Consider the following 14,119-nt stretch of genomic DNA (forward strand, 5'->3'; position numbering starts at 1 on the left):
AAATACAAAAAGAAATAAACCCACATGTATTTCAAGTGAAATATATAACCACACTAAAGGGATGGGGGAAAATAACTAAACTAAGTAACTTTTGAGCACAGTATTTTGGCCATGTACCCTGAGGATGAAAAACCACCATAAGTGCAGCAAATACTGAACTCTGGTTAGTAGGTTTGTTTTTTGCAGTGGTGTTAGTGTATTAGCAACGCTGAAACTACTTTCTATGTATTTTATTTAGACTTGAGCAAAACAAATAAATGTATTGTGAATGATGAAATGAGGTTACTCATCCTCAGAAAGGGAGTTACAAATATGGAAGAGGGAAGGCTGGAATGAACCCTATGTTGTTGCATTGGAATAGAGTTGTGAACTCATGGATTTTAATTGATCTGTAGAAAGATAAAGAAATGTGTAGGGTTTCATGATTGTATGTGGGGTGTATGTGTGTTTCCTAGACCTGTCTGCTGAAATAGCCTACAAGCAATGACATCCCAATACCAATATCATTCCCAATTGAAAGGAACTCTCTTTGTTCTTTTTGCAGAACTCTCTTCTTCAAGGGGTGGGGGGGAGGACAGTACAATATGAGCCTTGAGAATATTATTCAGCTAAAAAATAAGAACATGCCCAAATAACAATGGAGACATGTAGAAAAGACAAAAAGCCATCTTGAAGGGTCTCCCTGGTGAGAGGTGAAGCCAGCTGGACTTCCTGGGTTGAGTGGGGACTTGGAGAACTTAATTTTGTCTAGCTAGAGGATTGTAAATGCACCAATCAGCACTCTGTGAAAATGCACCAATCAGAGCTCTGTGTCTTGCTAAAGGATTGTAAATGCACCAATCAGCGCTCTGTAAAATGGACCAATCAGCACTCTGTAAGATGGACCAATCAGCAGGATGTGGACAGGGCCAAATAAGGGAATAAAAGCTGGTGGCCCAAGCCAGCAGACAACCTGCTCGGGTCCCCTTCCACACTGTGGAAGCTTTGTTCTTTTGCTCTTCACAATAAATCTTGCTGCTGCTCTCTCTTTGGGTCTGCACTACCTTTAAGAGCTGTAACACTCACTGCAAAGGTCTGCAGCTTCACTCCTGAAGTCAGCAAGACCACGAAGCCGCTGGGAGGAACAAACAACTCCGGAAACACCATCTTTAAGAGCTGTGACACTCACTGCAAGAGGCTGAGGCTTCATTCTTGAAGTCAGCAAGACCAGGAACCCACCAGAAGGAACCAGTTCTGGACCCACTGGAACAATTTGATCAGCACCAAATCCCTTGAATAAAATGAGAATATATGAGTCCATGTTGTGGAATAATGAATTAACTAACTAATTAATTGAATGAGTGAGAAGAGAAAGTTTTTCCCTTGGTAGAATGCAAACAAATGTAGAAAGAAAACACAATTAGAAAATTCACTGCAGAAGCCATCAGCAATCAGCAAGAATCTCTGATGTGTACTAAAACGAGTACGCAAAAGTATGATGAGAAATGGAGTATTTACATAGCCTCAAATTCTCTGTCTATAAGCTACTTATTGCTTTCAAAGGGAAAAATAGTTTACAGTGATAAGTCTGCCAAACACTGCCTTAGCCAATGTGTTAATATTACCAGTAATGAGACAAATCAACAAGTGCCTTGTGAGATGCTGCAAAGAACATACATCACTTATGTGTTATTACTGCCAAAAATTTAAATCTGAGTCTCATAATGAGTAAATATAAAACACACACATGCACATATACACACAACTGAGGTGCCTTTAAAAAATGTGAAGGTCATGCAAGGCAAAGAAAGATTGAGATATTGTCCCAGATTAAAGAAAACCAGCCGGGCGCGGTGACTCATGCCTGTAATTCCAGCACTTTGAGAGGCTGAGGTGGGCGGATCACAAGGTCAGGAGTTCAAGACCAACCTAGCCAAGATTGTGAAACTCCGTCTCTACTAAAAATACAAAAAAAAAAAAAAAATAGCGTGGTGGTGGGTGCCTGTAATCCCAGCTACTCAGGAGGCTGAGACAGTGAGCCGAGATAGCACCACTGCACTCCAGCCTGGGTGGCAGAGCGAGACTCTGTCTCAAAAAAAAAAAAAAAGGAAGGAAGAAAAAAGAAAACCAAAAAGATATGAAAAGATGCAATACATGATCCTAGGTAGGAAAGTAGACCAGAACAAAAAATGTTTTTTCCTTTTACTATGAAATTCGTTACTGGAACAAATAGTAGAATTTGTATGAGGTCGGTAATTAGGTAACAGTATTAATATTCATGTTAATTTCCTGATTTGGACCATTATACTGTGGTTATGTAAGAAAATGTCCTTGTGTTTAGTAAGTAACCCCTGAAATATTTAGGCGTAAATGTGCCACATGTCTGTAACCTTCTCCCAAATGGTTCGGAGTATAATAATAGGTATATATAGAGAGACTTATAAAGTAAATATGATAAATTGTTGAAATTTAGGGAAATTTGGTGACAGAAATATGAAATTCTTTGTGCTATTCCAGCAACACTCTTGTGAATCATACATTGTTTCAAAATAAAAATGTTTTGAAACCATATTTTGAACATTGGTGGGGCTTTCCATTTACAAGTCTTATATTGTTTCTAGCACCTGCGTGATGACATATTAGAGATACTATTTAGTCAGCGCAAAGGAAACATAGTTTGATAAAGTTCTTTTTCAATGTTTATTATAAAAAAAGAAACAGCAGAAACATTCTGGAATATTCATAAAAGCCTATTAAAGCAAAATAAATGAACAAATAACTAAATGTAGACATATTGGGCATGTGCTATTCTTTGTAATTAAATTTTCTGCTACCGCAAGGCATAACTGAGTCACTTTCCCTAGCTTTGGTTTGTTGGATTTGTGCAATTCCATTGATCACCTCTAGTTTTCCTAGGACAAATTGCAGGCTTTTACAAGTCTTGGTAGAAAACACAAGGAAAAGGTGTGGAACACAGCCAAGTAGGCATGGACCAAGACCAACAGCAGGTGAATCCTAACTGCCTTTCATAGACTTTGAACATATGATAATATATGTTGACATAGTTATTAAAGGGACTGAAATGATTAGAAATCATTGTCTTGGTTTAAAAACCCAAGTGGGGAAATGTGGGTTAGAACCGAGTTTAAGAGAGGTGGAAAAAAAAGGTTTTATTATGGCAAAGTATGAAGGACATTTTGGAATAAGAGACTGACCAATGCCAAGGATTTGATAGTAAGATTAAGCAAGTGATTTTGTGGGCATGCTAAATAGGTTTGCCTTTGCTCAAAAACGCTTTGACGTAAAATATGCAGTTGGGAAAATAAACAAGAATTGCCTCTTTGCCATATGTTTACTGTCAATGTATAAGCTCACCATGAAGCAGAAACAAATTGTAAGTGTGTTTCCTTTCAGTCACAGGAATAATTCTTCAAAAGTCAGGTTTAAAGATGAATTTTTTTTTATTTCGTAACAGTTTCTTCTTGAATCCATGAATTACTCCTTGACATCAAGAATGTATCTTCCTTCATTCATGTTTCCCAAATCAAAACATACTATTGGGCATAGAGTATGTGTGCTTGCTTGTTTCTTTGTTTAGTTGTATTGAATTCTGCTTAACAGAAATACAGTCATATTTGTCTGCTTATTTATAACATTTAGGAAACCATTCAGGCAGCATTTGAATCGGCCCGCCTCTACGCAGCTACCTTTGAAAAGTTCCAGATATTCTTCAAGGAAAATGAAAGTCTTGATTTACAAGCTCTTAAACTTGAGGAACCTGGTAACTTGTCCATTTCTACTTACTAATTATTTTTATAGGAAAATGAGATTTGTCATCTTTTAGGATTCTGTTTGGTGGTGTTTGGGTACACAAATGGTAGCCCAAAAGACTTGGCCTGACAAAAGGCAAGAGTTAATTCATTTCCAGGTTATTTTCTATAGAATTACTTTTTTCCTTTCTCCTTATTCAGTATTACTGTTTTATTTCAGGATATTATGGAAAGCAATTCCTTCCTAATTGCTGATCATTTAGTTTAAAGTTGTATCGGTGCTAAGAATATATAACCTGCATATGAGAAGGAGTTGAAAGGAATGGATACCTCTACCAATTCCATTAAATAAAGTTTACATAAGTTTTTCTATCTCAGGAACTTACTCTTTTTTCTTCTGGGACTACATTAAGATCTGGTGGATGTGAATCAACAACTCTTAGTCATGAAATTAGATGTGGGGAAAACTATTTTATTTCACTAATACTGTCTTTAACAAAAGAAGATGATCTGTAATATCCAAGTGCAATTTCAGGCAAGCAAGTTCTCAGAAAATTATAAAAAATAAGTATATTTGTTTGCTATTTTAAAACATGATACATGTCTTTCATATTTTTTGTTTCATGAGCTTTCTTTATTTTCTTATATATAAATATAATTACTTTGATACTTTGCTCTATGAACCAGCACTAATTTTTTGTTTTTGTATTTATGTTTTTCTTTCAATTCCTTATTCTTTATTATGCTGAAGCGTTTTAAAGTAAATTAGACACTGCATTCTTAAGTTAAATAATTCAATAGGCATCTCTAAAACATGTTTCTACAGAATGAAAATAGTATCACCCCATGCCACTCGCCCCCACCAAAATAGCGATTCCTTAATATCTTCACTTACTCCATATTCAAAATTCCACAAGCAAAGCAGCTTCCAGCTGATTTGGCCAGGGATCAAGTCCAAGATCAGGCATTGTATCTGATTGTTATGTCCCTTAAATTTTAAAAATCTGAAACTGACTCCTTTTTTTCAAGATACTAAGTTGTTAGACCAACATGGGGCCCCAATTTAGAAAGCAAAATTTAGACAAGCCTACTTCCACTGTTCTTTGGCAACACGATCACATGGAGACTTAGTGTGTGCTGAACAGAAGCACACTGACAGGGACGTGAGGACATGTTGCCTCCTGTGCTATGTCATGGCATCACAGTCGCAGCAGGCGATTGGAGCCTGGAATTTTGGCACAAGAAGGAGGCCTGATCAAAATAGCGAGTTCTAATCCCTGAGCTCTTCTACTCATATCCTGAGCCCAAGGCTTCCTAGCCTCCTGCTACCACAGTCCTCACATTGGATAACTGTGATCCCTCAGCAAGTTCCCATCAGGGTGCAGTCCCCTGACTCCCAGGTTGCTCTTCAGCTAGTCCTACCTTGTCTTGCTGGTCCTGCCTTTGAAACCCAATCCTGGAACCAAATCTCCCAGTCCCAACACTCTGATGGCTGCGACTTTGGAGTACCTTGACCTGGACTCCTAAGCTCTGTGCTCCTCCTCTGTTTGGAACCCCCCAATACATTCTAAACTACTAAATCCAATTGTTTGCCAGAGGCTTATAGAGATGGGCTTTGCCCTTGGATATCATCCTTACCTGTTATTTTATATCCTCAAATGACTACAACATTGCTTAGCACATATTGTAGATCCTTAATAAATGTCTAACTGAACTTTTAGCCAGGCTCTCCCTGTCCCACCTCAGAGAACAACCAGCAGATGGGTTCTGGCTTCCTGACAAGCAGCCACATTTCACCACCAAATTCCTATAAATGTCAACATTTACTAATAATTTCTACACTTAACTGAGCACTTACAGCATGGTAGATACTGTTCTAAGTAATATTTAGACATTTCATCCAATCCTCAAAATTCTGAGGAGAGTATTAGTATTACCATTTTATAAAAAAAAAACAGATCAATAGAGATAAGGCAACTTCAAGATTAAACAGCTAGTGAGCAGTTCAGATCTAATTTCTCTGACTTGAAAGCTTGTCTGCTTAACCATTTTACATACTGCCTCTCCGCAGTGGCTCACACCTGTAATCCCAGCACTCTGGGAGGCCGAGGTGAGTGGATCACGAGGTCAGGGTATAAAGACCATCCTGGCTAACATAGTGAAAACTCGTCTCTACTAAAAGTACAAAAAAATTAGCCGGGCGTGGTAGTGGGCGCCTGTAGTCCCAGCTACTTGGGGGACTGAGACAGGAGAATGGCGTGAACCCGGGAGGCTGAGCTCGCAGTGAGCCAAGATCGCGCCGCCACTGCACTCTAGCCTGGGGGACAGTGCAAGACTCCATCTCAATTAAAAAAAAAAAAAAAAGAAATCGTATTTCCCAACTACTGGCCTTAATCTTTTATTCCTTTTTGGCTATGTGGCCATAGCCCAGTCATACGACTTCAATTCATATCAATTTCTCTATAAAATAAGTGTTTTGGACCAAATCAATGGTTCTGAAAGTTGTGTTCATTGGCACTGTTCTGAGGGATAATTACATGATACCATGAGGAAACATGGTGCTCAAATAAATTTGGAAAATACTAAACAACGCAGCATTATACAGGTATCCTTACCATAGGACTTATTAGAACATGTAACATTAATTTAGTTAACTTTCAAAAATACACAAATCAAAACCTTCTGAAGTGAGTAAGGGAGATAATTGCTGTTTCTGTTTTATATTATGAGGAAGCTGAAGCTCAGAAAGACTAAGTGACTTTCCCAAGGCCACACATGGGTTAAAGACCTGAGCTCAGGTCTTCTAATACTTTCTCTGGTGTGTTCTTTATACTATATCAAACTACCCCTTATAATTAGGAGAAAAGATGGCATGAGTAAAGGCAGGAAACAGCACCCTTTTCTCTTTGGGATGGTGGAGGAAGGTTATGGAAAGATGAAAAAGGGCAGACAGTAAGGAAATCAATTTGACCCAAATGTAGGAGGTAATTAGAAATAAAATTAGCTTGTAATCCCAGCACTTTGGGAGGCCGAGACGGGCAGATCACGAGGTCAGGAGATCGAGACCATCCTGGCTAACACAGTGAAACCCCCGTCTCTACTAAAAAATACAAAAAAACTAGCCAGGCGAGGTGGCGGGCACCTGTAGTCCCAGCTACTCGGGAGGCTGAGGCAGGAGAATGGCGTGAACCCGGGAGGCGGAGCTTGCAGTGAGCCGAGATCCGACCACTGCACTCCAGCCCGAAAAGGCCGGGCGCGGTGGCTCAAGCCTGTAATCCCAGCACTTTGGGAGGCCGAGACGGGCGGATCACAAGGTCAGGAGATCGAGACCATCCTGGCTAACACGGTGAAACCCCGTCTCTACTAAAATATACAAAAAATTAGCCGGGCGAGATGGCGGGCGCCTGTAGTCCCAGCTACTCGGGAGGCTGAGACAGGAGAATGGCGTAAACCCGGGAGGCGGAGCTTGCAGTGAGCTGAGATCCGGCCACTGCACTCCAGCCTGGGCGACAGAGCGAGACTCCGTCTCAAAAAAAAAAAAAAAAAAAAAAAAAGAAAGAAATAAAATTAGCTAAATTTTTAGAGGCCCAGAAGGTACAGAATTTTGAAAGAAAGCAGAGAAGTTTAGAATTGTATATGCATTAGAGAGAGAGGTATTTTTGTCTGATAGTATGATGAGAGTATATTCAAGGATAATCAGGTTTCCATTGGTTCCAGATGGATTGGATGAGGGAGAAAATAGAGGCAAGAAGATTATCAAAATGCAACTGCAGCATATGCAAATTGATAAAGGTCTTGACCATGATGTAGGGTGCAGGAATGTCAGAGAGATGTGTTGGAAAGAGGAACGGAGATAATTTTAGCTATGTGTGATCTCTTATGTTTCAAAATTCGTTGTTTATATTCTCAAAATGCTTCTTTACTTTGAGATACCATGTGGGAGAGAACATTTAGATTAAGCCCAACTTGAAACCAACCTAGCTCTGAAATCTCGTCAATTCCAGACTAGGTTCTCTAATGCACTTGCAAATTATTTTCATCTGTCATCTCTTCATAGGAGCCAGAAGACATATTTACATTATAAAATATTAGTTTCTTTATCACGAGAATAAAATACTATAAAGCAATCCAAATTAGCATTTTAAAGTTACATGAGATACTCTAACTACAGATAATAACATTATACATATATGTGTAAATGTATCAGTGCAATGACTTTTAATTTATTTTGTAATGATATTTTAAAATCCAATATGGTATATTTTATGCTTTATGTGAATTTTTTTTTGTAGATGTTAACTTTTTTAGTGAACAACTGGAAAAATACCACAAACAGCACAAGGACGCAGTAGCTCTCAGACCAACCAGAAATGTAGGATTGCTGCTCATTGACACTAGGCTGCTAAGAGAAAAATTAATTCCATCACCTTTGCGATGCTTAGAGGTAACTATAAACTAGAAAAAAATTTAATTATTTCTCTACAATTATTTTATGATTTTTCTACTGCACAAAAACCTATTATTATTTATTTTATAGTATTGCAAATGTATAAATTAACATAATACTATTGGACATCCTTAATTTCTAAGAAAAGCTCTATAGTCTTTTTGTCACAAGCAGAATCAGCTTTTTAGATGAGATAATGGAGGGGACTGCAGGACTCACACTGGCCTCTTTCTCCTACTCCATTTTCTATTGTCGGAGCACTTCAAGACCTGCAGAGAGGATACTACTATAACAGCTCAATATCCCAGAGGCAGTGATGGTTGATTCTAGACCACCAAGATCAAGTTTAGGAAATCATTTTCTGATCTGGAATTGTCCCTACAGGTCTGATTATGTTTTGGTAAGTTATAGAACTAGGGAAATTTCTGTAATAAGTTTCAGAAACAATACAATAACTTCCTTTGGAGCCAGAGTATACTTGTATCTTCCTGATGCCCACAGAGAGACAATGATATAAAACAGGGATTGGAAAACTATAGCCCACGGAACCAACCCAGCCTGCCTCTTGTTTTGTATACAGTTTTATCAGAACACAGCCGTGACAATGGTTTACATATCATCTATGGCTGCTTTCTTCCTAGAAAGACAAAGTTTAGTCATTGTGACAGAGACTGTATTGACTGCATATCTAAAATATTTACTATCTGGCCCTTATAGAAAACATTTTCTGGCCCCAATAGATGATAGAAGATAGAGCACTGTATAAAAGAGTGCAGACCTGAGTGTTAATATGTTCTGTTATTAATTAATTGTATAGTATTGGGCTTCCTTCTAGAGTTTTGCTTCTTCATCTGGTAAAAAAAAAAAGAAATATATATATATACTTATTTATGTATATATAATTATTATATAACTGGAGCAAACTTAATTCAATTTCAACAAGCATTTTTTAGCTACTGTATGCTTGAGAAATATTTCGGTATAAATTTACTGTAAGCCCAAGAAAACTGAGCTCAAACTGGCTAAAGCAATCAGAAGAGTTATTGGCATATGCATCTAAAAAGTCCAGAGATTGGGTCAATATCAAGGAGGTATGATCTAGTAGCTCAGTGGTGTTACCAAGGAACGAATTCTTTCCTTCTTTTTCCTGAACCTCCTATGTGCAGGCTTCATCCTAAGACGTTTGTGAAATGATTGTCAAAAGCTTCACAAGCCAATTATTTGTTTGTATGGAGAGAGAAAGAGAAAGATTGGAGTTCTGAGTATATATCTCTCTCAGCCATAAATAAAAGTGTGGGCCTTTATCTGATTGAATCAACTAAAGTCAGAGGTTCACACATGATATGGTTTAGCTTTGCGTTCCCACCCAAATCCCATCTTGAATTGTAATCCCCAGGTGTTAAGGGAGGAACCCGACAGAAAGTGATTGGATTATGGGGGTGGTTTCCCCCATGCTGTTCTCCTGACAGTAAGTGAATTCTCACAAGATCTGATGGTTTTATAAATCGTGGTTTTTCCTGCACTCTCACATACTCTCCTTCCTGCTGCATTGTGAAGAAGGTGCCTTGCTTCACCTTCACCTTCTGCCATGTGTGTAAGTTTCCTGAGGCCTCCCCAGCCATGCTGAACTGTGAGTCAATTAAACCTGTTTCCTTTATAAATTACCCAGTCTCTGGCAGTTCTTTATAGTAGTGTGGAAATGGACTGATACAACCTTAATCTGATCACTTTGGCCAAAAAAGCCGTGCTCCTATTTACCAAGTGATCAGTCAGACTCCATATTTGTTTCTGAAGGAGAGATCAGTTTCCCCCAAACTGCATGGCTAGCACCCAACATGAAAAGAGTGGGACTGATGCTGAACAGGGCAGCACAATGTCCACTACATAGGACGAAGAAGCAGAAAGCATACTTGCAAGATATTAGAGCATTTACAGAAAATTTTTGGTAAGCTGTAGAAATGATCTTCAAAACCTGGCCTTCCTGTTGGCACATTTAACTAGCAGTGATTTAATGAGAGAAAAGTCTCTTCGAATGCACTGCTGCTTCCAATACCTGCTGATTTAACAGATGTCCAATTAGAATTTGTCTAAAATATATATTAAAATGAAAATATTCAATTATTTACAATTCACATGTTATTTTCTTTCTTAGGTGCTAAATTTTATGCTTCCTCGTCAAAGCAAGAAAAAAGTGGATGCCATTATCTTTGAGGCACAAGATGCAGAGTATAAACTTGAGTTTGTTCCAACTACTACCACAGAATATGTTCATAGCTTATTATTTCTTGATGAAATTCAGGAAAGGGTGAGTTGATTATCTCATGTAACTCAATATTCCAGATCTTATAGTAGGAAGGAAGGCATAGTACAAGAAAAAGTGAAGGACTAAAGGGCAAAAGACAGCTGTCAAAATATCAGAAACACTTTCAAAGTAAGTGGCTGTTCTACATCACAGGAATAAAGCCAGCTGACAGTTATCAGACTCTTACAGTCAGGCATCATATTACATTTTCTACATGCATTACGTTTTTAATTCTCACAAAAGCTTAAGAAGTGTTGATGTTTATCCTCATTCTGCAGATAAGGAAACAGGAACCAAAACAGGATGTGTTATCCAAGATCACAGATATGTATGGATGTGAAAGAGTTAGAATTTAGCTTTGAGTCTCTTTGACTACAAAGCCAGTGTTCTCAACCATAGTTTATTGGAATTCCAATTTTTAGTAAATGGTAATACCATTATAATCTAGATATTAATCATAATGGAAGTCTGACTGCTTAATAGGAAACTTACTGTTAAGAATGAAAGAAACCCAACACAAACCTGCTTAAGTGAGGTGGAGATGGGGAGAAAAAAGTGGATATGGGGACTCAGGTGATGCAGATGGAATCAGGTCTCTGTTTTTCTCTCATACACACTCTCTCGCTCTCTCCTTTGTCTCTTTTGCTTCTTTTTCTCTGGAAACTTAGTTTCCTCCTCTTAGCCTTTCCCTGTAGGAAGCAATCTAGCATTTGGCTCCAATGGTTTTTTTCATAAACTTTCATTCATATTAGGTTGGCATTTAAAATATAGATAAATTATTTTATTAAATATCTGAAAATTGAAGAAATGTTTCAATTAAAAAAGTAAACTGAATGAATGTTATATAAATTATTAACCAAATTAATAATAAATGCTATTTCACATGACTACAAAAGTAACAGTGTTTCTCGTTTCAAGAAATCATGCCTTCTCAAAAAGGTGGGTGATCGTGGTTCTCCTCAGGTTTGCTTATAAATTGTCCCAGGAGTCTAAAGATGTGAATTACTTCTTATTGTTTGTATTCATTAAGTCACTTCAAACAAATAACCCAAACCCACTTGAGAAAGCTTAGGCCAAAATAGGGATCCCACTTAAGGATTCAGGGGTGCTTCATGGTATTCCCAGTCAAGAATGTAACTGACCAGAACCTGGAATAGGACAGTCATTGGAAGCCCCGGTAGTCCTTTCTTCCATCTCTGCTCTCTGCATCTCTCTGAGGGTCTGCTTCACTTCTCTCCCTCTGCAGACAGCTACTTCTGCTGCTTCTTACCACAGCAGTAAACATGGCCACCAGCAGCTCCCAAACTATAGCTTGCAAGTCTAGCCAGTCGGCAAGAAAGAGATAATCTCTCTTTTTCAATATTGATTCTAAAGGTCTAGTAAATTGATTCAGAGCTCCTATTCTGTTCTAGAAACTATGTCAGGAAGGTAGGGTGACATCATAATCAATGGCTGCAGAGGGTCAGCTGCTATCAACTTGTGGTTCCAGAACAGCAAGTTGATGCAGTATGCAGAAAACATAGACTGTGTCCCATCTCCAGGAGGTTGTCTGTGTTTGCTGGATGGTGTGTTTGGAAAGCAACTTCCTTTAGGGAGATTTTCTGCACACACAGAAACTTTTTCTGGAACTTCATTCATTCAGTCAGCAAGTTTAGTGAGCACCACTTAGCAGGGTGCAAAAATTACAATGAATAAACCTGCTTTAAAGAAGTTGAGTCTTGAATGCAAGCAGATAATTTTGATACAATGGGCATACTGTTGTAGCACTGGGAAATTTGTAGTAATTCTTGCCTATGGGCTACAGAAGGTTGTGTGGAGGATGGGATATTTAAGCTATCATAAAATACAGGAAACATTCAGGTGGGCATTCCAGGGGGAGGGAAAGCTATGTGCAAAGACAGGAGGCAACATGACAAAAACAGGATTTAGCAATTGATATGCTATGGAGAAAGAATGTTTGGTTGAAAGTTGATGAACTCTATGTAGCTAAAGCAGTATTTTCAAAGATAGGAGAGAAGAAATTAATTATAAAGATGTTAAGTAGAACTGAAAGGACTTAATGGGCAACTGAATGAGGGGACAGTGAGAGGAGAATGAGGTGACTTGTAGGTATCATTCTGGAGGGAATGGGTATTTAGCAATTTCATACCAGTATAGGGAGGGTAGACTACATAATTCATTGTCTGATCAGGACATTTTTCTGAGAGTGAAAGAGACACTATTAATCATTGTACTAGGACAATAAGTGTAAACCCAGGACATTCCCAGAGAAACCTGGATATATACTCACCCAAAATAGAGGGAAATAGAGGAAGATGAACAGATCTTGATGTAGAGAGACTTAGTTCTATGCATAACTTGTTCGAGGTGTTAGAAATTTTGGTTGAAAGTCACAAAAACTCACATAAATAGCTTAGAAAAATGGGAAGATTTATTCTAAGTTTGCAGGAATAGCTTTCAGAATCCTAAAGTGTGGATAGAGCCAGGCCTTTACAAAAAGGCCTGTCTCCTCTCATCTCTGCTCCTCCAGAACATGGTTCCCAAACGGGGACTCCAAATCAGCAGCAGCAGCATCGCCTGAGAATGGGTTAGAAATGTTCATTCTTGGGACCCACCCTCCATGACTACAGTGTTTTTGTGACTTGCTAGACCTTTTGAATCAGACACTCTTGGGAGGGGCTCAGCAATCTGTTTTAACAAGCTTTCCAAGGTCATTGCAATGGAAGCTAAAGATTGAGAACTATTTCTCTAAAAACCTGTCTGCAGTTATCTTCTCATGTTAATGACCTGTTCTGTTTCCACATGAAAGTAAATGGCCTCAGTTCTAACTCTTCCTGTGTTCAAGAAAAAGGTCAGACTGAGCTAAGTTCTTTAGATCACAGTTTGATGGTCCTTTGTTCAGCTTGTGGCCAGGAAGTTGGGCCAAGTAGTATGAACATGGCTGCTCCCTCTACAACCATGTGGCAGAGCTAGGGGTAAGGAATTTTCCCAAAACTGGGGGATCCCTTGCCAGAAAATTAGGAAAGACAAGCAATACTGTCCACTGAAAGTAAGAAACCAAAGTGAAGAGGTTTAGTAGTCACTGGGCTGCGGTAAAATAATTTATTAAAGGATAGTGGAAATCTCACCATAGATCTGGGTTCTAAACCTATGCAGACAAGTCCACAGCCTGTCGATCCCTCTGGCTGCTCTGGGATGATCACTGCCCATCACACATGCTAGAAGCTCAGATACTACAGCTGAACAACCGCACAGCACATGTTTTTTAGAAAACTTTAAATATTGGCACTGTATACTACAACAAAAGAACAAAACAGAAAGAAAGAGGAAACATTTGTAAGAGCTCAGCTCTGAATAATTTACCTCCTAACCTGATTACCTGTATTACAGCAATGACTGTCATCCAGCAGGCTTTAGCCAATTTGACTGTTACATTATAATACACTCCTTCTGTGCTAACTATTCACAGTTTGATGTTTGATACGGTTTGGCTGCGTCTCCACCCAACTCTCACCTTGAACTGAATTCCTACATGTCAAAGATGGGGCCGGGTGGAGATAATTGAATCATGGGGGTGGTTCCCCCCATACTGTTCTCATGTTAGTGAATAAGTCTCATGAG

The 14,119-nt window shown here is 38.6% G+C and overlaps 1 protein-coding gene across 1 annotated transcript in view; it reads left to right on the top strand.

The window, feature by feature from the left end:
• Nucleotides 1–14,119, top strand: part of DNAH6 (dynein axonemal heavy chain 6) — a 353,105-nt gene that overhangs the window by 75,021 nt on the left and 263,965 nt on the right. The window contains exons 12-14 of the mRNA XM_033175267.1: nt 3,640–3,760; nt 8,042–8,193; nt 10,349–10,501. Of these exons, the coding sequence (XP_033031158.1) occupies nt 3,640–3,760; nt 8,042–8,193; nt 10,349–10,501 (426 nt within the window). The remainder of the gene's footprint in view (nt 1–3,639; nt 3,761–8,041; nt 8,194–10,348; nt 10,502–14,119) is intronic.

This window comes from Trachypithecus francoisi, unplaced genomic scaffold (assembly GCF_009764315.1).
Source record: "Trachypithecus francoisi isolate TF-2019V2 unplaced genomic scaffold, Tfra_2.0 Lachesis_group17, whole genome shotgun sequence".
NCBI lineage: Eukaryota > Metazoa > Chordata > Mammalia > Primates > Cercopithecidae > Trachypithecus > Trachypithecus francoisi.